The sequence below is a fragment of the Salmo salar genome, chromosome 02 (genome assembly GCF_965601325.2).
Source record: "Salmo salar chromosome 02, fSalSal1, whole genome shotgun sequence".
NCBI lineage: Eukaryota > Metazoa > Chordata > Actinopteri > Salmoniformes > Salmonidae > Salmo > Salmo salar.
In genome coordinates, this window is record NC_138292.1 from 91,762,340 (window position 1) to 91,788,813 (window position 26,474).

A 26,474-nucleotide genomic window follows, 5' to 3' on the forward strand; every position below is an offset into this window, starting at 1 on the left:
ACATTCAGGTCTTTGAACGTCTCAATATAATTGTGTTATTTAATTAAATCCATTTAAAATAATCTTTGTCTGAAAATAAAATCTGATCCTAAACTGCGTTTCCCTCCAGTCAGCAGACGGCGATGTGCGTCTTTCAGGCGATGCTGCCAGCGTGACGTATAATCTAGTGGACGGTTCTTCATAAACAGCTCGTCAACCACCTCGGTAGCTTGCTAGCCAACATAGCCGAAAGATTCAAGCTATTTAGACGCTTTCGGTCTATATTATCTACTGTGTTTTAGACACACGTCTGTCGTATATTCTTGTAAACCTATTTAATATTACGTTATTTTGTATTAGTCAGCTATAGTAGCTGGCTGGTTAAGTTAGCATTAGCCTAGTCGCTAATGATAGCTAGCTAGCTAACATCGCCGAACATGAGTTCACTAAACTACTCCCCTCCTGTTAAAGAAGAGGAGGTCTGCTGGACGGAGAAAAACGCTCTGGGCCTGAACATTGTCGTGAAAGAGGAGAAGGAAGAGGAGGATGTTACAGTAAAACAAGAAGTAGAGGGTGAGGCTGTTACAGTGAAAGAAGAAGATAAAGACGTTACAGTTAAAGAAGAGGAAGACGTTACAGTGAAAGAGAAGAAGATGCGTTCAGAGTAAAAGAGGAGGATGCCGTTTTTGGAGTGAAGGAAGGAAGGAGAGATTACTGTCACATTGAAAGATGAAGAGGAGGAGACAGGAGATCTGATTAACACCAGTAAGTACCGTCTTCAATTCGTTTTTAACTTTGGATATTCGGAGTTGGCTCGTCAATACCTCTTCAACAGAGGGCCCTGGGATGATGACTGATATGTCTAGAATCAGACGACGTAGAGAACAAGCTACCCCTTGTCTTCTCCGTTCCGTTCCTAAAAAGTGACTTAACCTGTTAGGGCTAGGGGGCAGTATTGACACGGCTGGATAAAAAACGTACCCGATTTAATCTGGTTACTACTCCTGCCCAGTAACGAGAATATGCATATAATTATTGGCTTTGGATAGTAAACTCCCTAAAGTTTCTAAAACTGTTTGAATGGTGTCTGTGAGTATAACAGAACTCATATGGCAGGCCAAAACCTGAGAAGATTTCAAGCAGGAAGTGGCCTGTCTGAGAAGTAGTGTTTCATCTTGGCTCTTTTTATTGAAGACTCAGGATCTGTGCAATAACGTGACACTTCCTACGGCTTCCATAGGGTCTCAGAGCCCGGGAAAAAGCTGAACGATATCGAGGCAGGCTCTGGCTGAAACACTTTATCGCTTTTGGCAAGTGGCCACTCAGAGTACTATGGGCTTAGGCGCGTGCCCGCTTCGACCGAATGCGTTCTTTTCCTTTGTCTGTTTACCTAAAAGCAGATTCCCGGTCGGAATATTATCGCTTTTTTATGAGAAAAATGGCATAAAAATTTATTTTAAACAGAGGTTGACATGCTTCGAAGTACGGTAATGGAATATTTAGAATTTTTTTGTCACGAATTGCGCCATGCTCGCCACCCTTATTTACCCTTTAGGATAGTGTCTAGAACGCACGAACAAAACGCCGCTGTTTGGATATAATGATGGATTATGCTAAGCTACTAGCTACTAGAGATGCTAAGCTACTAGCATGAATATGCGTAGCGATCTGGAGACAACCTCTATAGAGTGACCTAGAGAGTTACAACCTACTGTAACCTACTGGCATGACCTAGAGAGATACAACCTACTGTAACCTACTGGCATGACCTAGAGAGATACAACCTACTGTAACCTACTGGCATGACCTAGAGAGTTACAACCTACTGTAACCTACTGGCATGACCTAGAGAGATACAACCTACTGTAACCTACTGGCATGACCTAGAGAGATACAAACTACTGTAACCTACTGGCATGACCTAGAGAGATACAACCTACTGTGACCTACTGGCATGACCTAGAGAGATACAACCTACTGGCATGACCTAGAGAGTTACAACCTACTGTGACCTACTGGCATGACCTAGAGAGATACAACCTACTGGCATGACCTAGAGAGATACAACCTACTGGCATGACCTAGAGAGTTACAACCTACTGTAACCTACTGGCATGACCTAGAGAGTTACAACCTACTGTAGCCTACTGGCATGACCTAGAGAGTTACAACCTACTGTAACCTACTGGCATGACCTAGAGAGATACAACCAACTGTAACCTTCTGGCATGACCTAGAGAGTTACAACCTACTGTAACCTACTGGCATGACCTAGAGAGATACAACCTACTGTAGCCTACTGGCATGACCTAGAGAGTTACAACCTACTGTAACCTACTGGCATAACCTAGAGAGATACAACCTACTGTAGCCTACTGGCATGACCTAGAGAGTTACAACCTACTGTAGCCTACTGGCATGACCTAGAGAGTTACAACCTACTGTAACCTACTGGCATGACCTAGAGAGATACAACCTACTGTAACCTACTGGCATAACCTAGAGAGGTACAACCTACTGTAGCCTACTGGCATGTCCTACAGAGATACAACCTACTGGTATGCAAGCATTTCTAAACTTTCTTCTGACTTTCATGGGGTATTGTGATGTCATTATGGGGTATTATTATGTCATTATGAGGTATTGTGTGAAGATTGATCATTACAAAAAATGTCATCCATATCAGAATAAGGCTGTAACGTAACAAAATGTGTAAAAAGCGGTCTGATTGCATGTATGTTGTATGTCCCAGATATAAAAAAAAAATAGTATTTTCTTTCTACCAATTGATTGGTTGAAATGTTATGACGTGTATCTTTTCATTTAGACACACCCCATGTGTTTAAACCTCATAGGAAGACAGTTTTATCATGTGGAATTTTCATTCAGGTCTCTGTTTAACGAGATACTCATAGTTGTCATGTCTTCACTATTATTCTACAATGTAGAAAATAGTAAAAATAAAGAAAAACCCATGAATGACTAGGTGTGTCCAAACTTTTGACTGGTACTGTACATCTCATGAATGTTTTTACATTCAGTTACAAAAAGTCACTTTCTTACCACTTCTTCCATAGTCCAACATGTAAGGAAAGCTTTTTTTTTTTTTTAAATCAAAAGGGATGCTGCCAAAAATGTATTGAATTCAAATGGATTTACCCAGCCTACAAAGCACTACAGCCACTCTGTGATGACCAGTTCTGCTCTTTTATTGAGGGATCTAGTCTAGATTAAACCTCATAGGAAGACAGTTTTATCATGTGGAGGTTTCATTCAGGTCTCTGTTTAACGGGATACTCTGTTTGTCTTTGGCAGGAGAGATACCAGACTCTCACTCTGACAGCGGGAAGAGTCCTTCAGGGGAACCAGACCCAGAGACGCCCAAACCAGTGAGACAACAACACTGCTCCCACTGTGAAAAGAGTTTTCGCTGATTAGGGAACCTAAAACTGCATGAGAGGACACACACTGGAGAAAAGCCTTTCCAATGTTCCCAGTGTGATAAGAGTTTTGCTGTGTTAGCTAACCTGAAGAGGCACGAGAGAATACACACAGGAGAAAAGCCTTATCACTGTTCCCAATGTGGAATGAGTTTTAATCAGGATGGGGACCTAAAAGCTCAAGAGGATACACACAGGAGAAAAGCCTTTCCAATGTTCCCAGTGTGGAAAGAGTTTTACTAAGATAGGGCAATTAAAAGAACATGAGAGAATACACAAAGGAGGAAAGCCATTCCAATGTTCCCATTGTGGAACGAGTTTTACTGTAGGAAACCTAAAAAAGCATGCGAGACTACACACCGGAGAAAAGCCTTACCAATGTTCCCAGTGTGAAAAGAGTTTTGCCGTGTTAGCTAACCAGAAAAGGCATGAGAGAATACACACAGGAGAAAAGCCTTTCCAATGTTCCCAAAGTGGAAAGAGTTTTACTCAGATAGGGCACCTGAAAGCTCATGAGAGAATACACACAGGAGGAAAGCATTTTCTGCTCCCAGTGTAAATATAGATTTTCACGAATACTGGACCTAAAAGCTCATGAGAGGATAGAGAGGAGAAAAGCCTTTCTAATGCTCCCAGTCTGGAAAGAGTTTTACCTAGGTAGGGAGCCTGAAGGAGCATAAGAGGACACACAAGATAAAAGTCCTACCACTGCTCTCTCTCTGTGTGGAAGGACATTCAGAGAACCTGAAATCAAATGAGAGAATAGAAAGGCTGTATTCTGACTTATATTTTTGACTGAGAATTTGTGTTTTTGTTTATGCCGCATGAAATCATATTGTTTATGATTACACCTGTCTATATAAGGTCCCACAGTTGACAATGCAAGTCAGAGCAAACACCAAGCCATGAGGTTGAATAAATTGTCCTTAGAGCTCCGAGACAGGATTGTGTCGAGGCACAGATCTGGGGAATGGTACCAAAAAATGTCTGCAGCATTGGTCCCCAAGAACACAGTGGCCACCATCATTCTTTAATGGAAGAAGTTTGGAAGACTCTTCCTAGAGCTGGCCACCCGGCCAAACTGAGCAATCAGGGGAGAAGGGCCTTTGTCAGGGAGGTGACCAAGAACCCGATGGTCACTCTGACAGAGCTCTAGAGTTCCTCTGTGGGGATGTGAGAACCTTCCAGAAGGACAACCATCTCTGCAGCACTCCACCAATCAGGCCTTTGGCCACTCTACCATAGTCGGAAGCCACTCCTCAGTAAAAGGCATAGGGCAGCCTGCTTGGAGTTTGCCAAAAAGGCACCTAAAGGACTCTCAGACCATGAGAAACACGATTCTCTGGTCTGATGAAACCAAGAATGAACTCTTTGGCCTGAATGCCTTTTGGCAACCTCCAAGCTGGCTGTCATGTGCCTTTTACTGAGGAGTGGCTTCTGTCTGGCCACTCTACCATAAAGACCTGATTGGTGGAGTGCTGCAGAGATCGTTGTCCTTCTGGAAGGTTCTCCCATCTCCACAGAGGAGCTCTGTCAGAGTGACCATCGGGTTCTTGGTCCCTTCCCTGACGAAGGCCCTTCTCCACCAATTGCTCAGTTCTGCTGGGCGGCCAGTTCTTGGAAGAGTCTTGGTGGTTCCAAACTTCTTCCATTTAAGAATGATGGAGGCCACTGTGTTCTTGGGACCTTCAATGCTGCAGAAATGTTTTGGTACCTTTCCCCAGATCTGTGCCTCGACACAATCCTGTCTCAGAGCTCAACAGATAATTCCTTTGACCTCATTGCTTGATTTTTGCTCTGACATCCACTGTTACCTGTGGGACTTTATATAGGCAGACGTGTGCCTTTCCAAATCATGTCCAATCAATTGAATTTACCACAAGTGGACTCCAATAAAGTTGTAGAAACATCTCAAGGATCATCAATGGAATCAGGATGCATCTGAGCTCAATTTGGAGTCTCATAGTAAAGGGTCTGAATACTTAAGTTAATAAATGTGCCAAAATGTCTTAACTGTTTTTGGTTTGTTGTTATGGGGTATTGTGATGTCATTATTAAGGTATTGTGCTGTTATTATGGGGTATTGTGATGTCATTATGGGGTATTGTGTGTAGATTGAGCGGGAAAAAATATTACATTTTAGAATAAGGTTGTAACGTAACAAAATATGGAAAAAGTGAAGGGGTCTGAATACTTTACTTTTCTACCGCAGTTTTGTACATGATCAAATTAAATCAAAGTTTATACACTGTCATGTGACATAGAAAAGTCCAATCTTAGGAGAGCACATGGAAGGCACTATACTGTGTGTCAATCTGGTCAAAACCACTGATACAGGTGCCCCTCCACCCTCTGGTGGGATGGATCATGTATACAGAGAAACCTACATTCAAATACTTAGATTTGTGTGTATATGTTGTGAAATTGTTAGATATTACTTGTTAGATATTACTGCACTGTCGGAGCTAGAAACACAAGCATTTCGCTACACCCGCAATAACATCTGCTAAACATGTGTATGTGACCAATAAAATATGATTTGATTTTGATTTGAAATAAACGTCCTATTTATCAAAGGTGCTTTTGGCTGGGGTCAAAATGACTCCAAAGGATTTGAATTTGTTATAAGTCCATATTGATACAGAAACACTAAACCATGATTTAGATTTATTAAGAACAAGTTGATTAACAAAGTCATGAAAAATTGGAAGAATTGAATAAACCACATTTTGGCTATGATAAAAGATATGACTCTGGGGTCAAAATGATCCATGTCAGAAGTATGGTTCGATGCAAATATGTAGTGGGTGTAAAGTTTGTTTTAAATTCTCACTCATTAAACACGAATCAATCAACACATGCTTCTCTTTGAACGACTTAATATAATATTAAACTTTTCTGAAAGAAATGAAAAATAAACGTTTGGTTCCTCAACTGCGTTGCCCACTCCAGTCAGCAGATGGCGATGTGCGTCTTTTAGGTTCAGGCGATGCTGCCAGTGTGACGTATAATCTAGTGGACGGGACGCTCCTTCAACAACAACAGCTAGTCAGACACCTCGGTAGCTTTCTAGCAAACATAGCTACAACATTCACGCTCTTTACACTGGTTTGGTGTATATTAGTCGCTGTGTATTAAACACACTTCTGTCGTATGTACTTGTTGGCCCATTTAATTATATATTTACGTTGTTTGTCAGCTAGCTGGTTTGCTAAGTTAGCTTAGAACTAGGCTAGTCGCTAATGCTAGCTAGCTAACATCCCCAACCATGAGTTCACTAAGTTTCTCTCCTCTTGCTAAAGAAGATGAGGCTGTAACAATACAAAAACAAGTAGAGGGTGAGGCTGTTATAGTGAAAGAAGAAGAGAAAGACGTTTCAGTGAAAGAAGAGGAGGAAGAGAAAGAGGAGGATGCAGTTTTTGGAGTGAAAGAGGAGGAGGGGGAGATGACTGTCACATTGGAGGAAGAAGAGGAGGTTGGAGATCTGTTTAACACCAGTAAGTACCGTCTCTGCAGTCGTTGAACCAATATGCAGTAAAGGGGTTCTACACTTTAATGTTGTTCTCTAGGAATGGCTGAAGCTACACTGTAACGTGTAGAACATCAAGAGTGGACCATCAACAAAACGTTAACAATTGATCAAATGCATCCAATGACAATGCCTGAAATACTGTAGTCCTCAATATCTCCTATTAGATTAGCCCAAGATGTTCTCTTAAAGGGGCAATCAGCAGTTGTTACATCCATTTAGGGACTTATACATTAATGATATGTACCCATTGTTATTTTAAGAATTCACTTATAAATGCCTCATGAGCTTAGTGTTACGCACGCCTCTAGAAAGAGGGAACGCAACACCCTGCTACAACTCAACTCTCCTTGTTGTGAATAAGGTAGGGAAGTGTAGGTGTGAACAAGTATGACGAATAGGCAGAGAATACCGTTTACAGGGAATTTATTCCTTTGCACGGTAAGTTTGGGAAAAAGGGGCTGGACGGAACCAAAGCAAAGAAAGTAAATATCAAAGCCCCCTCTCCTACCTTACCTGACTACCCACTACTTACCTATCTAGCACCACCTGGTGCACTAACCAAAATACAGGGGATGGTCCGCCCAGGTCTTTCCTAGTGTGCATAGACAGCAAACTACTACGGGTATATGTATGCCCGCGGGCCTCTTGCCTAAACACTCCCTAGGTGCCTTCCCCTTCCCCCCTGGGAACAAATGAAACAGAATTACACAAATGTAAGTCAATAATCAAAACACTGCATCCTATTGACACACACAACCAATCAGCTCCCTCAGCAACAACGGACACAGTACATACCAAAATTCTTGGAAACAACCAACATGCTATAACCCTCAGACATTAGCCTTGTCTCTCAGCAATCATCTCCCTTCTGAGCAACAGAACTGGGGCTTATATAGCTTCAGAAGAAGTTAGTAATTGGAGACAGCTGCGTCCTGATGAGGGGGGGCGGGGTCAGCTCTCCAAACAATCAATGTTGATTGACCAATCAGCTGCTCGTTGAGAACTTCAGGAATCCATCTCCTGAAATACATACATGATAATACACAAACCACAACAGAAACTGGGGAACGTAACACGCCCAACACAAAAAATGCAAACATACAGTTTGCAATAACAAAAATCAACGCTTCCCCAGTTACTAAACCCGTGATAGAGCGTCGGCAACCACATTTGCCGAGCCCTTCACATAGGCTATCTGTACATTATATCCTTGTACAATCAGAGCCCACCGCATAAGGCGGCGGTTCTGATTGTACATTTGCTTTAAGAACACCAAAGGATTATGGTCCGTGAAGACCATTACAGGCAAGGCACTGGAACCCACATATACCTCAAAGAACTGTAATGCTAGCAATAAAGCCAGCGTTTCCTGTTCAATTGTGGAGTACCTTGACTGACACGAGTTGAACTTACGGGAGAAGAAACTGACGGGTCGATCCACTCCATCTTCATCTTCCTGCAAGAGAACCGCACCCACCCCCACTATACTAGCGTCTACCTCCAACTTAAAAGGTTTGTCAAAGTTGGGGGCGGCAAGCACTGGGGCACTACAAAGTAGCGCTTTAGCGGACTCAAAAGCATAGTTACAGTCCTGGGACCACTTAAATGGTACCTTCGGACTAAGCAGAGATGAAAGGGGAGCTACTACCGTCGAGAAATTCTTACAGAAAGTACGATAGTAACCTACCATCCCCAGGAATCTGCGCAACTGGCAGCGAGTCGTGGGAGCAGGAAAAGCAACAATTGCTTCCACTTTGCCAGTTACTGGGCGCACTTGACCTCGTCCCACTTGTTTCCCTAAGTAAGTCACTGTAGCCTTCCCAAACTCACACTTGGCCAAATTGAGGGTTGAAGAAGCATTCGCCAACCGCTGAAACACACTTTTCAAGGTGGCGAAATGATCAGCCCAAGTAGACGAATGTATTACCACATCGTCAAGATAAGCAGTACAATTTGGTACATCGGCAAAAACAATGTTAACTAACCGCTGAAAAGTAGCAGGTGCTTTACACATTCCAAAGGGCATCACAGAATATTGTACGAAGTTATCTGGCGTAATGAAAGCCGAGATGTCAGAAGCTCGAGAGGTCAAAGGCACCTGCCAATAACCTTTTAGCAAATCTAATTTACTAACGTAAGCAGCAGAGCCAATTCTATCAATGCAGTCATCTAAGCGAGGTAGAGGAAAAGAATCAGACTTTGTAACGGCATTTACTCGACGATAGTCCGTACATAAGCGAGACGTACCGTCAGGCTTAGGAACAAGAATACACGGGGAACTCCAGGAGCTGTTACTGGGTTTTGCCATGTCATTCTGTAATAAATAAGCTACCTCACTTTTCATTACCTCCCTTTTCTTTGCATTAACCCGGTACGGATGCTGACTTATAGGAACAGCGTCCCCCACATCCACGTCATGTTCCAAGATGGACGTGCGACTTGGAACATCCTGAAACACAGTGAGAAAACTGTTTATCAATAAGATAAGATCCTTAGTTTGGTCTTTATCCAAATGTTCCATTTGAGATGGTAACTTTTTCAGCATCTCTGAATTACATAAGCGTTCACACTGCTGTAACGTATGGCGTAACTCCAACCCATCCTCCTTATCCTCCTCTAGATACCAGCCAGGCTTCAGCACCACCGCAGCCACACTGGAAACGGCGGGCTGGACAGGCTTTCTTGAGGAGCTGTTGGGAGAATCACGCATATAATATGCTTTCAGCATGTTAACATGACACATTCGGGAAGAACGCCTCCGATCTGGGGTCTTTATCACATAATTGGTGTCACTGAGTTTCTTTTCCACAAGATATGGTCCAGAAAAACGTGCTGACAGAGATGAGCCAGGGATTGGCAACAAAACTAAAACTTGATCACCTGGTGCAAAAGAACGGCCAACAGCCTTTTTGTCATAATGCAACTTCATGCGTTTTTGAGTAGAGGAGAGAGACTTTTGGGCTAATGCACCTGCAGCGTGCAGTCTCTCCCGCATCTTACTGACATAATCCAACACATTTTTAGGGGCGCTACTGGGTGTAGGAGATAAGATATGCTCCTTCAAAACCTTTAGCGGACCCCGTGGGGTGTGTCCAAACACAAGGTCAGCAGGGCTGAACCCTAAGGACTCTTGTATTGTTTCCCTAATAGCAAATAAGACAAACGGCACCCCCTCATCCCAATCAGTACTGGTATCCATGCAATACTTGCGTAGCATTGCCTTCAGCGTCTGATGCCAGCGTTCGAGAGCCCCTTGACTCTCTGGATGATACGGACTGGAGACCTGATGGGAAATACACAGCGTCTTTAACACACTAGAGAACAGCTTTGACATAAAGTTGGATCCCTGGTCAGTTTGGATTACTTTAGGGAGTCCAAACGTAGAGAAGAACTTCACTAATGCCTTCACCACAGTCTTAGCCGTTATTGTCCGTAGAGGAATAGCCTCTGGGTATCGAGTAGCACTGCACATTATTGTTAGTAAGAACTGGTTACCTGACCTGGTTTTCGGCAATGGACCTACACAATCAATTATCACTTTTTCAAACGGTTCCCCCACCACAGGAATCGGGCAGAGCGGCGCACGTGGAACTGTTTGATTCGCTTTCCCAGTGAGTTGACATACGTGGCATGTCTTACAGAATTGGACAACGTCAGACTTCAAACCTGGCCAAAAAAAATGTCGAAGGACTCGGTTATAAGTCTTCGTGATCCCTAAGTGTCCGGACCACGCCTGGTCATGGGCGAGTGACAGCACCTGCTGTCGGAATGGTGTAGGAACAACCACTTGACACACTTCACTCCAGTCACTAACGGTGTCATGAGCTGCCCATTTACGCATCAAAACTCCTGCTTCCATAAAGTAGGCAGTCTCTTTAGTTTTAGCTTCCTCAATGGAAGTTACCGAAGCAAAACACTTGCGAAGACTGATGTCTCCCTTTTGACATTCAATCACCTTCTCGGGGGTGACAGTCAAAAGAATGTCATGTAATTGGGGCGCGATTTCACTTCCCCTGGGCTGTTTGTCAGAGGTGATCAGCTTCTTAGAGGTAGTACACAACCCATCCTCTTGATCAACTTCTTTAAACAAAACAGTTTTTGACAAATCTATCACGTCACCCATTTGTCTTGCCTGAGCACGAGTGACAGCACAAGCGGGGAACACATGGGGATAACTCTGTGCCAACTCATTGGAGAGAGAGTGGTCACTTTTATCCAACACTTCCAATACGGGTACTACCTTTCCTCCAGCAATATCGTTACCCATTATAAAGGTCACACCTTCTACTGGCAACTTAGGACGTACCCCTACTCTGAATATTCCACTGATTAACTCAGAGTGTACATTCACAAAGTGCAACGGCACTGGGACAAAACCCATTTCAATACCCTGAACTAACACACTGGAACCACAGTATGTATTGTCGGATAAGGGCAACACATCAAACAATATAAATGACTGCGCCGCCCCTGTATCTCTAAGGATTTTAACAGGGCGCTGAGATGCTTCGTCATTCGCTATGGACACAAACCCCTCAAAAATGAACGGTTCGTAACTGCGGTCGGGTACTGAGACTTTCAAACTACATTTACTCTGAGGCACCTGTTTTGTTTCAGACCTCACAACAGTACGAATTAGCCCAACACCTGTTGGCGGCTTGGCACGAAAAGGCATCCCTTGTTTGCGTTTTAGTAGGAAGCAATCATTAATCACATGTCCCACTTTATGACAATAGAAACAGGGACGCTCATTTTTCTGGCGTGCTTGATATACTGTGGGCCGACTGGGACTAAAAGTAGGCAACTCAGTAGCTCTACTCTCAGTATGAGCCGAAAACACACTCTTGTGCGTCAACACAAACTCGTCTGCCAACAGACGCTTCTGACAGGGAGGATACTTTCTGTTCATTTAGGTATACTACAATGCGTTCGGGTAAGCAATTTTTAAACTCTTCCAACAAAATTAACTCCCGGAGAGAGTTGAAATCAGTTACCTTACTAGCAGCATGCCATTTATCAAACAGATTTCCCTTGTCTCTACCAAATTCCACATAAGTCTTACTAGGAGACTTTCTATGAGACCTAAATCTCTGTCGGTATGCCTCAGGCACAAGCTCATAAGCACGAAGAACGGTAGCTTTGACCACTTCATAGTTCAAACTATCTTCCAAAGGTAGCGCTGATAAAACCTCTTGGGCTTTTCCAGTTAATTTACACTGAAGTAATAAGCACCATACTTCTTCAGGCCATTTCAAGGCTACGGCTATACGTTCAAACACACAAAAATAGGAGTCAACCTCTGATTCTCTAAACAAAGGTACTAAGGCAATCTGCCTACTAATGTCAAACGTGTTGGAAGCTCCAGCTGGTGAGGACGACTCACTAACAGGCACAGTAGGAACAAAGGCTAGCCTCGCTGTCTCTGCCTCCAATTCCATTTGGCGCATTTTGAAATCCATCTGCCGCTGTTCTCTTTCTGCCTCTATTTTACAGATTTCCAACTGCCGCTGTTCTCTTTCTTTTTCAGCCTCTATTTTACAGATTTCTAACTGGAGATTTTCTCGCCTAATTTGGGCTCTCTCTTCCGCTTCCAGTTGAAACTGTATAGAACGGACATCCCTTCTGGCATCACCAGTTGACAGTGGGGAGAGCGGATCAAAACGGGGCAATGTGGCTGGAGCTTTAGCCTCGCCTTCGGTCTCAGAAACCGACGGGCTTACAGGAGCAGCAACATCCCCTACAGGGGTAGTAGGTTCAGGCAGCGGTAACACAAGCACCTGCTCTTCTAACAATACATTTAACACTAGTTTCTTAACCTCCGCCTTAACTAATTTGTGCGAAATAGACAATGAATAATGGTCAGCCAAGGTCATTAAATCACTTTTACGACACTTATTAAACACCTCCCACGACGGGTTATCCAAAAAGGATTGTACATCAAAAGTAGCCATTGTAAACTACTACACCAAACACAAGAGCCAACAAATAGCTAATGCTATGACGCTCAACACTGAACTAACCACAAACTAAACTAGTCACCCATACTCACAAATCACAGAAATCTCAGTGCAGCAGGGTCCGGGGGGGGTTTAATGGTATCCCGGATGAGCCCCCATTATGTTACGCACGCCTCTAGAAAGAGGGAACGCAACACCCTGCTACAACTCAACTCTCCTTGTTGTGAATAAGGTAGGGAAGTGTAGGTGTGAACAAGTATGACGAATAGGCAGAGAATACCGTTAACAGGGAATTTATTCCTTCACGTGATAAGGTTTGGGAAAAAGGGGCTGGACGGAACCAAAGCAAAGAAAGTAAATATCAAAGCCCCCTCTCCTACCTTACCTGACTACCCACTACTTACCTATCTAGCACCACCTGGTGCACTAACCAAAATACAGGGGATGGTCCGCCCAGGTCTTTCCTAGTGTGCATAGACAGCAAACTACTACGGGTATATGTATGCCCGCGGGCCTCTTGCCTAAACACTCCCTAGGTGCCTTCCCCTTCCCCCCTGGGAACAAATGAAACAGAATTACACAAATGTAAGTCAATAATCAAAACACTGCATCCTATTGACACACACAACCAATCAGCTCCCTCAGCAACAACGGACACAGTACATACCAAAATTCTTGGAAACAACCAACATGCTATAACCCTCAGCCATTAGCCTTGTCTCTCAGCAATCATCTCCCTTCTGAGCAACAGAACTGGGGCTTATATAGCTTCAGAAGAAGTTAGTAATTGGAGACAGCTGCGTCCTGAGGAGGGGGGGCGGGGTCAGCTCTCCAAACAATCAATGTTGATTGACCAATCAGCTGCTCGTTGAGAACTTCAGGAATCCATCTCCTGAAATACATACATGATAATACACAAACCACAACAGAAACTGGGGAACGTAACACTTAGTTCAACTGTCGTACCCCATCAGAACCCAAAATATAAGCTTTTTTTACTCCAATGGTTGTCAGTAAATATAAACAAACACTGTATATCCTCAAAACATGGTTAAAACTATAATGTTGATATCATGGATGGTTACATTTCTCCAGCCCCATCCCTCAGCTTTTTACCGAAACGGGCAGGGAGTACGCTTTGTTATTGTTTCTACTGCTGATTTCTGCCCCCGTTACTCCTCAAGGTCCAAGGACTGTATGTTATTTTCAGAGGTAGACTGGCTCTGGCAGCTAAAATAGTCAAATATTCCATCTAAATGTGAATCGATTCTCAATTGCGATACGTTTCTAGAAACATAAATCGCTGTACTTTCATATCACATCAAAATAATTTCACATAATACTTTCATATCACATCAAAATAGGTAACCAGTTGCGATGCCCCAAACGGTAAACCAAATTCATTTCTCGTCATTTCTCCTTCCTTCAGGATTCTTTTTCTTCTTTGGACTTTATATGGCGGTTGGCAACCAACTTTAAGGTGCATTACCACCACTAACTGGACTGGAGTGTGGACCTCAGTTCATCTTTCAATCACCCACGTGTGTATATACCAAGACAGTCATGAAGAGGGCACAACAAAACCTTTTCCGCCTCGGGAGACTGAAAAGATTTGGCATGGGTCCCCACATCCTCAAAAGGTAGTACAGCTGCACCATCGAGAGCATCCTGACTGGTTGCATCACCGCCTGGTATGGCAACTGCTCGGCATCTGACCGTAAGGCGCTACAGAGGGTCGTGCAAACGGCCCAGTACATCTCTGTGGCCAAGCTTCCTGCCATCCAGGACCTATATACTAGGCGGTGTCAGAGGAAAGCACACAATATTGTCAGAGACTCCAGTCACCTAAGTTATAGACTGTTTTCTTTGCTACCGCACGACAAGCGGTACCGGAGCGCCAAGTCTAGGACCAAAAGCCTCCTCAACAGCTTCTACCCCCAAGCCATAAGACTGCTGAACAATTCATAAAATCTCCACCGGACAATTTACATTGACCCCCCCCACCCCCCTCCCTTTTGTGCACTGCTGCTACTCGCTGGTTGTTTGTTACCTATGCATTGTCACTACGCCCCCACCTTCATGTACAGATTACCTCAACTAGCCTGTACCCCCACACACTGACTCGGTACCGGTGCCCCCTGTATATAGCCTCGTTATTGTTATTCTCATTGTGTTACTTTTATTATTACTTTTTATTTTAGTCTACTTGGTAAATATTTTCTTCTTCTTGAACTGCACTGTTGATTAAGGGCTTGTAAGTAAAGCATTTCACGGTAAAGTCTAAGTTGGTGTCTTGACAGATTTGTAAAAAACGGTTTATCATAAAACACTATATATGTATTTTTAAATGTTGCTGACACCCCTCCCCAGAGGTGTCTCATTATTGGGATTCATTGCTGATTCCTACCTGTAGCTCACTATGAGGTGTCTAGTGATACAGGTTAAGGGCCCTGTTGGAGATTGGTGGTTGGTAGCGAAGTCGAGGGAACAAGCAGGGTTGGACACGGCCATGTTATTATCCCACACACAGTCTCTGTGGTTCATATGAACCCCATTCCTGGGAATTAGATTTGATTACAAATCTCCCCTGTGTGTTACCACAGAAGGGTTCCGTCTGTCCCATTCCCAGCTAGGTTACGAGGCGCTTTGTCACCAGTACCTATGACTGGTTGATAGGGGAGTGGTTTCAGTCTGTCCCATTCCCAGCTAGGTTACGAGGCGCTTTGTCACCAGTACCTATGACTGGTTGATAGGGGAAACCTCCATGCTTATTATAGAAAAATAAATTTACTCGAACTATGTATCATTTTTTGTCTCCTTATGTTACGCTGGGAAAACTATTTTCGTGGGTACAGAAATACTAAATAATTTCAGAGTTTGCTAAATCCAATGGTTTTTAACTAAGAGTCATCTTGTAATCCAAGATGGCGTAGCATTAAGACGTGTTTGTTGTAAATGTTCTGTTTTTTTAGTCTTTTTTTGTATATATTGCAATCCTTTTCCATTTTTTCCCATAAATGAAATATACCTTCCGGCAACACATCTCACCCAATGTGATACGGATCTGCTATTTTTTAGACCTTATAGCTAGAACCTCCATCAGAAGCTAGCAATCAGAAGCTAACCAGCTAATTAGCTACTAGCTATTTAGTCATTGTTAGCCACTGCTAGCGGCCTTTACCCTCTGCTCAGGCACCAGCCGCTTTTAGCCTGGATTATACCTGCCAGTCTGCACAGCGCGATATCAACCCTGAGCATATCGGACTGTTTTTCTCCACTACATCACCATATTCCTGCCGTAAGCTCTGGACCATTACACCGGATAATCACAGCTAGCTAGCTGCCACCGAGTGGCCCAGTCCCGAAGCCAGCCTTGAGCCAGGCCCATCTCCCGGCCTGCTCAGTGGACCCTATGATCACTCGGCTACACAGCTGATGCCTCCCAGACTCTTCACTAAGACGACTAGAAGCCACTACATCACCGGATTCCTGCTGTAAGCTCTGGACCTTTGCACCAGAGTGGCTATAGTGGCTAACGCCCTTGTCCTGAAGCTAGCACCAGTTAGCCTCGATCCAGGTGTATCTCCCGGCTAGCAAACAAAATTACTCCAGCTACAATACCTCTTTTGCCAATTGGCCTGGACCCTTTCTCAACACGGAGCCCCGCCGATCCATCACGACTGGTCTGCCGACGTAATTCTGTCCGATGTGCCCTCAACCGGCCTTTGCAGGACGTCGGTGACACCCTTGTCCCGAAGTTTGCACCAGTTAGCCTCGAGCCAGGCGCATCTCCCGGCTAGCGTAGTAATGACTACCTAACTGCTTCCCTGGTTCATATATTCCTGTTTACTGGACACTATGATCACTTGGCTACATAGCTGATGCCTGCTGGACTGTTCATTAATCACGGATCTCCATTTTATTTATTTTGTTTATCTGTCGGCCCCAGCCTCGAACTCAGGCCCTGTGTGTAGTTAACTGACCCTCTCTGCCCATTCATCACCATTTTACCTGTTGTTGTTGTCTTACCCGTTGTTGTCTTAGCTAGCTCTACCAATCAACACCTGTGATTGCATTATGCCTCGCTTTATGTCTCTCTAATGTCAATATGCCTTGTATACTGTTGTTTAGGGTAGTAATCATTGTTTTATTTTACTGCGGAGCCCCTAGTCCCACTCAACATGGCTCAGAGAGATCTTTTGTCCCACCTCCCACACATGCGGTGACCTCACCTAGCATAACTGGTTCCTCCAGAGATGCAACCTCTCTTATCGTCACTCAATGCCTAGGTTTATCTCCACTGTACCCGCACCCTACCATACCCCTGTCTGTACATTATGCCTTGAAACTATCCTACCACCCCCAGAATTTTGCTCCTTTTATTCTCTGTTCCCAACGCACTATTCGACCAATTCTGATAGCCTTTAGCCATACCCTCATCCTACTCCTCTGTTCCTCGGGTGATGTAGAGGTTAACCCAGGCCCTGCGTGTCCCCAGGCACTCTCATTTGTTGACTTCTGTAATCGAAAAAGCCTTGGTTTCATGCATGTTAACATCAGAAGCCTCCTCCCTAAGTTTGTTTTACTCACTGCTTTAGCGCACTCCGCCAACCTTAATGTCCTTGCCGTGTCTGAATCCTGGCTTAGGAAGGCAACCAAAAATTCTGAAATTTCCATCCCCAACCACAACATTTTCCATCAAGATAGAACTGTCAAAAAGAGAGGAGTTGCAATCTACTGCAGAGATGGCCTGCAAAGTTCTGTCATACTTCCCAGGTCCATGCCCAAACAGTTCGAGCTTCTAATTTTAAAAATTAATCTCTCCAGAAATAAGTCTCTCACTGTTGCCGCATGTTATAGACCTCCCTCAGCTCCCAGCTGTGCCCTGGACACCATATGTGAATTGATTGCCCCCTATCTATCTTCAGAGTTCGTTCTATTAGGTGACCTAACCTGGGATATGCTTAACACCCCGGCCATCCTACAATCCAAACTAGATGCCCTCAATCTCACACAAATTATCAAGGAACCCACCAGGTACAACCCTAAATCCGTAAACATGGGCACCCTCGCTGATATTATCCTGACCAACTTGCCCTCCAAATACACCTCTGCTGTTTTCAATCAGGATCTCAGCGATCATTGCCTGCATCCGTTATGGGTCCGCGGTCAATCGACCACCCCTCATCACTGTCAAACGCTCCCTAAAACACTTCTGCAAGCAGGCCTTTCTAATTGACCTGGCCCTGGTATCCTGGAAGGATTTTGACCTCATCCCGTCAGTAGAGGATGCCTGGTTGTTCTTTAAAAGTAATTTCCTCACCATCTTAAATAAGCATGCCCCTTTCAAAAAATGTAGAACTAAGAACAGATATAGCCCATGGTTCACTCCAGACATGACTGCCCTCGACCAGCACAAAAACATCCTGTGGCGTACTACACTAGCATCGAATAGTCCCCGCGATATGCAACTTTTCAGAGAAGTCAGGAACCAATACACACAGTCAGTTAGGAAAGCAAAGGCTAGCTTTTTCAAACAGAAATTTGCATCCTGTAGCTCTAACTCCAAAAAGTTCTGGGACACTGTAAAGTCCATGGAGAATAAGAGCACCTCATCCCAGCTGCCCACTGCACTGAGGCTAGGAAACACTGTCACCATCGATAACTCCACGATAATCGAGAATTTCAAGAAGCATTTCTCTACGGCTGGCCATGCTTTCCTCCTGGCTACCCCAACCTCGGCCAACAGCACCGCACCCCCCGCAGCTACTTGCCCAAGCCTCCCCCATTTCTCCTTCACCCAAATCCAGATAGCTGATTTTCTGAAAGAGTTGCAAAACCTGGACCCGTACAAATCAGCTGGGCTAGACAATCTGGACCCTCTCTTTCTAAAATTATCCGCCGCCATTGTTGCAACCCCTATTACTAGTCTGTTCAACCTCTCTTTCGTATCGTCCGAGATTCCTAAAGATTGGAACGCTTCTGCGGTCATCCCCCTCTTCAAAGGGGGTGACACTCTAGACCCAAACTGTTACAGACCTATATCCATCCTGCCCTGCCTTTTCTAAAGTCTAAGAAAGCCAAGTTAACAAACAGATCACTGACCATTTCGAATCCCACCGTACCTCCTCCGCTGTGCAATCCGGTTTCCGAGCTGGTCACGGGTGCACCTCAGCCACGCTCAAGGTACTAAACGATATCATAACCGCCATCGATAAAAGACAGTACTGTGCAGCCGTCTTCATCGACCTGGCCAAGGCTTTCGACTCTGTCAATCACCGTATTCTTATCGGCAGACTCAACAGCCTTGCTTTCTCAAATGACTGACTCTCCTGGTTCACCAACTACTTCTCAGATAGAGTTAAGTATGTCAAATCGGAGGGCCTGTTGTCCGGACCTCTGGCAGTCTCTATGGGGGTACCACAGTGTTCAATTCTCGGACCGACTCTTTTCTCTGTATATACCAACGATGTTGCTCTTGCTGCGGGGTGATTCCTGGATCCACCTCTACGCAGACGACACCATTCTGTATACATCTGGCACTTCTTTGGACACTGTGTTAACAAACCTCCAAACGAGCTTCAATGCCATAGAACACTCCTTCCGTGGCCTCCAACTGCTCTTAAACGCTAGTAAAACTAAATGTTTGCTCTTCAACCGATCGCTGCCCGCACCCGCCCTTCCAGCATCACTACTCTGGATGGTACTGACTTAGAATATGTGGACAACTATAAATACCTATGTGTCTGGTTAGACTATTAACTCTCCTTCCAGAGTAATATTAAACATCTCCAATCCAAAATTAAATCTAGAATTGGCTTCTTATTTTGCAACAAAGCCGCCTCCACTCACGCTGCCAAACATACCCTCGTAAAATTGATTATCCTACCGCTCTTTGCGACCTGTATGCTCTCGTCGGCTAGCCCTTGCTACATATTTGTCGCCAAACCCACTGGCTCCAGGTCATCTATAAGTCTTTGCTAGGACGCCTTAACTCAGCTCACTGGTCACCATAGCAACACCCACCCATTGCACGCGCTCCAGGAGGTATATCTCACTGGTCATCCCCAAAGCCAACACATTCTTTGGCCGCCTTTCCTTCCAGTTCTCTGCTGCCAATGACTGCAACGAATTGCAAAAATCGCTGAAGTTGGAGACTTATATCTACCTCACTAACTTTAAGCATCAGCTATCTGAGCAGTTTACCGATCGCTGCAGCTGTACACAGCCCATCCAACTGCCTACCTCATCCCCATGTTTTTATTTACTTTTTTTGCCCAGTATTTCTACTTGCACATCATCATCTGCACATCTATCACTCCAGTGTTAATTTGCTAAATTGTAATTACTTCGCTACTATGGCCTATTTATTGCCTTACCTCCTTACTCCATTTGCACACACTGTATATAGATTTTTCTATTGTGTTATTGACTGTACGTTTGTTTATCCCACGTGTAACTCTGTTGTTTTGTCCCACTGCTATGCTTTATCTTGGCCAGGTCGCAGTTGTAAATGAGAACTTGTTCTCGACTGGCCTACCTGGTTAAATAAAGGTGAAATTAAAAATCAAATCTTAACTTTTATTGACAACACCCGAATGGATACTGTCATTAACGCAGTTCTTCAATAATTACACATAATTCATAATACTTTAGCAAACATTATTTTAAACAGGACATTCAAACAAGCCTTACAATTATAATCCAAAGTATTGTGAAATGCACTCATAAGCAACCTGGAAATGGAGGTTACTCCCCTGAGTTTTCCCCCATTCACATTCAGAATACACTGTGAAAAACTCAAATCTTTGCTCACCACTTTTGCTCCAGGCAGATATAGTACATCCATAACGATCGGTTTCCTTATTAGCAGGGAGGAGTTTCTGCAATCAAATTGCCCTTGTGCCACAATTTTAACAAACACGGAAAGGGGCCTATATTGGACACCAAAAGTTGTCTGGCACACTGTTTAGAGTTTCAACAACTTGAATATCTTATTTGTAGCCTACAATCATCTATGTTACTACTACTGTGAAAACAAGACAAAATATGACTATTCTTGCTCATTTTAAGACAATTGTCAAATAATTTTAACATTCATTACAGACGTCAATTGTTGTACCTTTTACAGTGGATTTCCACTGTTGTGGGCCTTTAACCGTCTGTCTGACTTTGTTGTTCACACAGGAGAGATACGGGACTATCGTGGATCCTCTGTGGAGCCTCAGCAACCTCATGATGCTGACAAGGCAGAGAAGAGTCTCTCCAGATCAGAACACCTCAAGAAAGACCTGCAGAGATCCACAGGGAAGAGAACTTACTGCTGCTCTGACTGTGGGAAGAGATTCACCTCCTCATCAGGCATTAAAATTCATCAGAGAATCCACACAGGAGAGAAACCTTATAGCTGTAGTCAATGTGGGAAGAGGTTTACTCAGTCAACCAGCCTGATATCACACCAGAGAATACACACAGGAGAGAAATCTTATAGCTGTGATCAATGTGGGAAGAGTTTTAGTCAATCTCGCTATCTGACAGTGCACCAGAGAACACACACAGGAGAGAAACCGTATAGCTGCGGTCAATGTGGAAAAGGTTTTTGTCAATCTAGAGATCTGACAGTGCACCAGAGAACACACACAGGAGAGAAACCTTATAGCTGTGATCAATGTGGGAAGAGTTTTACAACATCTGGCTCTCTGACTTTACACCAGAGAATACACACAGGAGAGAAACCATATAGCTGTGATCAATGTGGGAAGAGTTTTACTACATCTGGCTCTCTGACTTTACACCAGAGAACACACACAGGAGAGAAACCTTATAACTGTGATCAATGTGGGAAGAGTTTTACTACATCTGGCTCTCTGACTTTACACCAGAGAATACACACAGGAGAGAAATCTTATAGCTGTGATCAATGTGGGAAAAGTTTTACTAAATCTGGCTCTCTGACTTTACACCAGAGAATTCACACAGGAGAGAAACCTTATAGCTGTGATCAATGTGGGAAGAGTTTTAGTCAATCTAGCGCTCTGACTTTACACCAGAGAACACACACAGGAGAGAAACCTTATAGCTGTGGTCAATGTGGGAAGAGTTTTTGTCAATCTAGAGATCTGACTGTGCACCAGAGAACACACACAGGAGAGAAACCTTATAGCTGTGGTCAATGTGGGAAGAGTTTTTGTCAATCTAGATATCTGACAGTGCACCAGAGAACACACACAGGAGAGAAACCTTATAGCTGTAATCAATGTGGAAAAAGTTTTACTCAGCAATGCAACCTGATATCACACCAGAGAACACACACAGGAGAGAAACCTTATTGCTGTAATCTATGTGGGAAAAGTTTTACTCAGTCAAGCAGCCTGATATACCACCAGGGAACACACACAGGAGAGAAATCTTATAGCTGTGATCAATGTGGGAAGAGTTTTGGTCGATCGGGGCAGCTGACTGTACACAAGAGAACACACACAGGAGAGAAATATTATAGCTGTGACCAGAGATAATCTGATAAAAGATCTCTGATCAAATATCAGAAAATACATACATGAAGGAGTTGTTTCATGATATCAATGAATTAATGTCACAATGTAGAATGTTTTAACATTGTAGTTGGAGTATTTTAATGATGTCACAATGTAGAACCCTAAACATTTGTCCCCTGTTCTATTGATTTCAACATGATATGGATATTAGCCTCAGGGGGAAAATCCAGGTTCTGAATTGAAAGAGTTACTATTTATGTGATTTAACAAAAAGTGACTAACACAAATAGAGTTGTGTTACACTTACCACGTTGGTGACCCACTTGAATCAAAATGCAACACTTCAAAATGTAGCCAGCTGTTTTCTACAAATTGTCCTCTAACCAGTGATGTACACATTATTCCCAGATTCTGTGTGGTTTTTGAGCTGTTAGTTTTAACATGACGTGCAACATCATCTCCCTTCTGTCACACAATTGATTTCAACATGATATCGATGAGTTATGACAAATAAGTGTTGTGTTCCTTTGTTTAGCGACCACTTCATTAAATGTATCACTCCAAAATGTAGCTGACTGTCTTCTGCAGGTTGTCCTCTAACCAGTGAGGTAAAAGATATCTCCCATTTCCATGTGTTTTTTTTAGTTGTGTTAGATTCAACAACACGTACAACCTGATTTCCCCCCCTAATCGATGTCAGTGATTTATTGCTACTTGTCAAAACAACAGCGTTTCTGGTGCTTGTGCAGTTTATAAAGGTGCTTGTTTTAAAAATTACAAGTAATATGATTATTGTGGCAGATGTTTGTGCATATAGCACATTTTATGTTTAGTTTTTCAATTTATCCCAAACTGTTTCTGCATATTGGTTATTGATGTAGACAAGTTAAAACTGTGTTTTGACATTGGGGATATCCCACCTAGCAACATGTAATTGAAGAGACGTTGAAAATAAGATGATGCAACCAAATATTTCATATTTACTGTTCATGTAAAATTTAGTAATGATAATTATTTATGCAACCAACTGACAATTTTTTTGTACAATTATATTGACATTCTTGCCCTGCTTTTAGAATATCAGGGTTAATTCTCACGTGGGTAGGCAGTCAAAAAGTGTTGTGTTTTGCGTTTAGCCAGTTCGTTGCCACGGATCACAATTTATTTTGACTGCACGCTTTTCCGTATTGGAGATTAGTTTTGTTTGGTCTCGTTCCAAGGGGACGAGAGATCTAGAAGCTAGTGGGGGGAAAAAAAAATGTTTTCTTGTTTTTAATTGTTGACAGCCAGTAGACACCATGTTTATATTAGTGAAGGTGAAGCATTGTTGTTGATTATAATGTGAAATGGAAGTTGTTTTCTGTTGATGGTAAACAAACTTCTAAAGTGTTATTCTTTGGTTTTTCCATTTTATGTTTTGAGGTTGGACTTTAGCACGTATAGCTCGTTAGCACGTATAGCTCGTTAGCACGTATAGCTCGTTAGCACGTATAGCTCGTTAGCACGTGCCGTATAGCTCGTTAGCACGTAGGACGCACTGATTAGTGTCACCTCATTAGTCAGTATGTGTTACACCTGTGCTGGCTTGTCCATCTCGTTAGTGGGAAGGTGTTTCACCTGAGCTGGTCCAGGTTCTATTTAAGAGTGTCTGGCCCAGTGCTCCAGTTGTCTTGATAGATGTGGAGAGTCAACACCTTTAGTTGTTCCACCTTTTTGGTTTGCTTCATGTCTTTGGTGTGGGTTTTTCTTTTGTTTGCCTCTTCTTGGGCAGATTTAGTGGGTCTCATGGTGGGTGTCTTTTAGGTCCCAGTTGTTGTTACTAGTCAACTTTCAGTGGACACTGAGAGCAAAATTGCAAGATTATGATATAATACTTTTATTGCATCAAATGGTGGTTTTATTCAACAGAATAGAGGCTTCTTATTGTGTCTGTGTGTTCTACTGAGGATGGGCCTCTGGGAGAATACACTGACAGGAGATTTACAATGTCTTTTGGGTGATAAAACCTAAAGAGACCGCATTCCAGAGCATGAGTTAATGTTTCTGTTCTATATGGTACCAGGGAGAGATGACCCCAGGGCCAGACCCTGGTCTCTACACAAAGAGTACTGTTTATACAGCAGATACTGTCTGCTGAGAATTATAAGTATCTTTCAAATCTTAACCTTGTGACCCATTCTATACATCTGTTGTTCGTCATGTAGGTTGAAAGGGGTGTATCTTGGCTGTAAAAGACCTTTGTACTTTTGTCTCGTGGCTCTCAACGAATCATCTGGGGGTCATTCGTCGACCAGCCATCATTATCGTAGAGCACTCAATTGATTCACCCTATATTTGTGTGTTGTATTGACCTGCTCCCTTATTAATAAGTGAATAAAGATTTAGTTTTAGAGTAACTCTGACTTGTGTGATAAGTTTGTCTCTCCTCATTTGATATTAAAGAAATTAACCACATTTGACGACGGGGATGTGAATCTTGACTTGGTGACCGCTCCTGATGACCTGGGTAAATGGTGCACCAGGGATCCCTCTAACTTGGGATCTCAGGGAAACCACACTTCGGGAACGGAGCAAATGGACCCACCTTTGTTCTGAGAGGCAGCGAGCCGCGTGGATACCACATCTCAAACGTAGTTTAAAAAAAAGAAAGGTGAGCGAAACATGCAAAGTGGAGTTTTTAGAAAAGCCTCGTAGGCTCTGAGTGTGTATTCCTGTGTGGAGGTGTAAACAGGGCCCAGTCAGGAGGCTCTGAGTGTGTGTTCCTGTGTGGAGGTGTAAACAGGGCCCAGTCAGGAGGCTCTGAGTGTGTATTCCTGTGTGGAGGTGTAAACAGGGCCCAGTCAGGAGGCTCTGAGTGTGTGTTCCTGTGTGGAGGTGTAAACAGGGCCCAGTCTGGAGGCTTTGAGGCTGAGTCAGCTATCTGTGTGAACTGGATGAAAACTAGAATCTGTGTTTACTAGTTAAGACCATTTATGATATAGTATAAGATAGTACGGTGCACCTGTAATTATTTTAAACCTGGACACCATTTTAGAAGTATTGAAAGATGTAAATGTATGAGTTACATTATCCTAGGAACTAACCATGAGATAGAAATGTGAAAATATTCCTGCAGGTTAAAATATTGTTGAAAAACAACTAATTGATTAGGTATGTTTGGGAATAGCACTGTGTGACTGTGATATGAGAGTTGTGTGACTGTGATATGAGAGTTGTGTGACTGTGATATGAGAGTTGTGTGACTGATATGAGAGTTGTGTGACTGATATGAGAGTTGTGTGACTGTGATATGAGTTGTGACTGCAATATGAGAGTTGTGACTGCGATATGAGAGTTGTGACTGTGATATGAGAGTTGTGTGACTGTGATATGAGAGTTGTGTGACTGTGATATGAGAGTTGTGTGACTGTGATATAAGAGTTGTGTAACTGTCATATGGGAGTTGTGTGACTGTGATATGGGAGTTGTGTAACTGTCATATGGGAGTTGTGTGACTGTGATATGGGAGTTGTGTGAATGTGATATGGGAGTTGTGTGAATGTGGAAATGAGTCTTAATCTGTCGTCTGGATAGTAACATATAGAAATATGCTTAATCAGATGATTGTAATGTGGATAATAAGCGGGATGATATTTTAGAAAGCAGCGGAAGGTCTATAGTTCCTGGGAGGCTTGATTTTGCTGTGGTCTCTGGGAGGTTAGAGAACCGTTGAGGATCCCATGGTCATTGTCCGGGAAACAAAAGTTTATTTTTTGTTCTGCTGGGAGTATGTTTGGAGAGCTGCTTCGTAGCTGTGGAGAGTCCTTGAAAAAGCAAATGGAATGGTTGTCGTGACTACCTGAGAATTACTTAGGTTTTATATGGATTCTGTGAATATATGAAAATATGACGAATTGTATGTGTGTATAATCGATTACTAGAGATTTGATAAAGTAATACTGGGAATATAATTAGATACGATTTAAACAACCCATATGTAGACGAACGTAGGTTTTGAGTTGGTATCTTTAATGGATCATTTGATAAAGATGAGGGTTAAGCATTATTAAACAGTCTACAAAGTCTGGCCAGT

General features: G+C 43.2%; 1 protein-coding gene and 1 long non-coding RNA gene across 2 annotated transcripts; both read left to right on the top strand.

The window, feature by feature from the left end:
* Positions 1-177: 177 nt before the first annotated feature.
* On the top strand, positions 178-5,999 carry LOC123733245 (uncharacterized). Its single transcript, XR_014382366.1, has 2 exons — positions 178-744; positions 3,295-5,999. It is a non-coding gene; the product is annotated as an uncharacterized LOC123733245 (long non-coding RNA).
* Positions 6,000-6,447: 448 nt separating this feature from the next.
* Positions 6,448-24,798, top strand: LOC145863025 (uncharacterized). The gene is made up of 2 exons (XM_082968146.1): positions 6,448-6,916; positions 21,096-24,798. Exons 1-2 carry the CDS (start codon positions 6,688-6,690, stop codon positions 22,421-22,423), a joined length of 1,557 nt encoding a protein of 518 aa, XP_082824272.1. The 5' UTR covers positions 6,448-6,687; the 3' UTR covers positions 22,424-24,798.
* Positions 24,799-26,474: the final 1,676 nt, after the last annotated feature.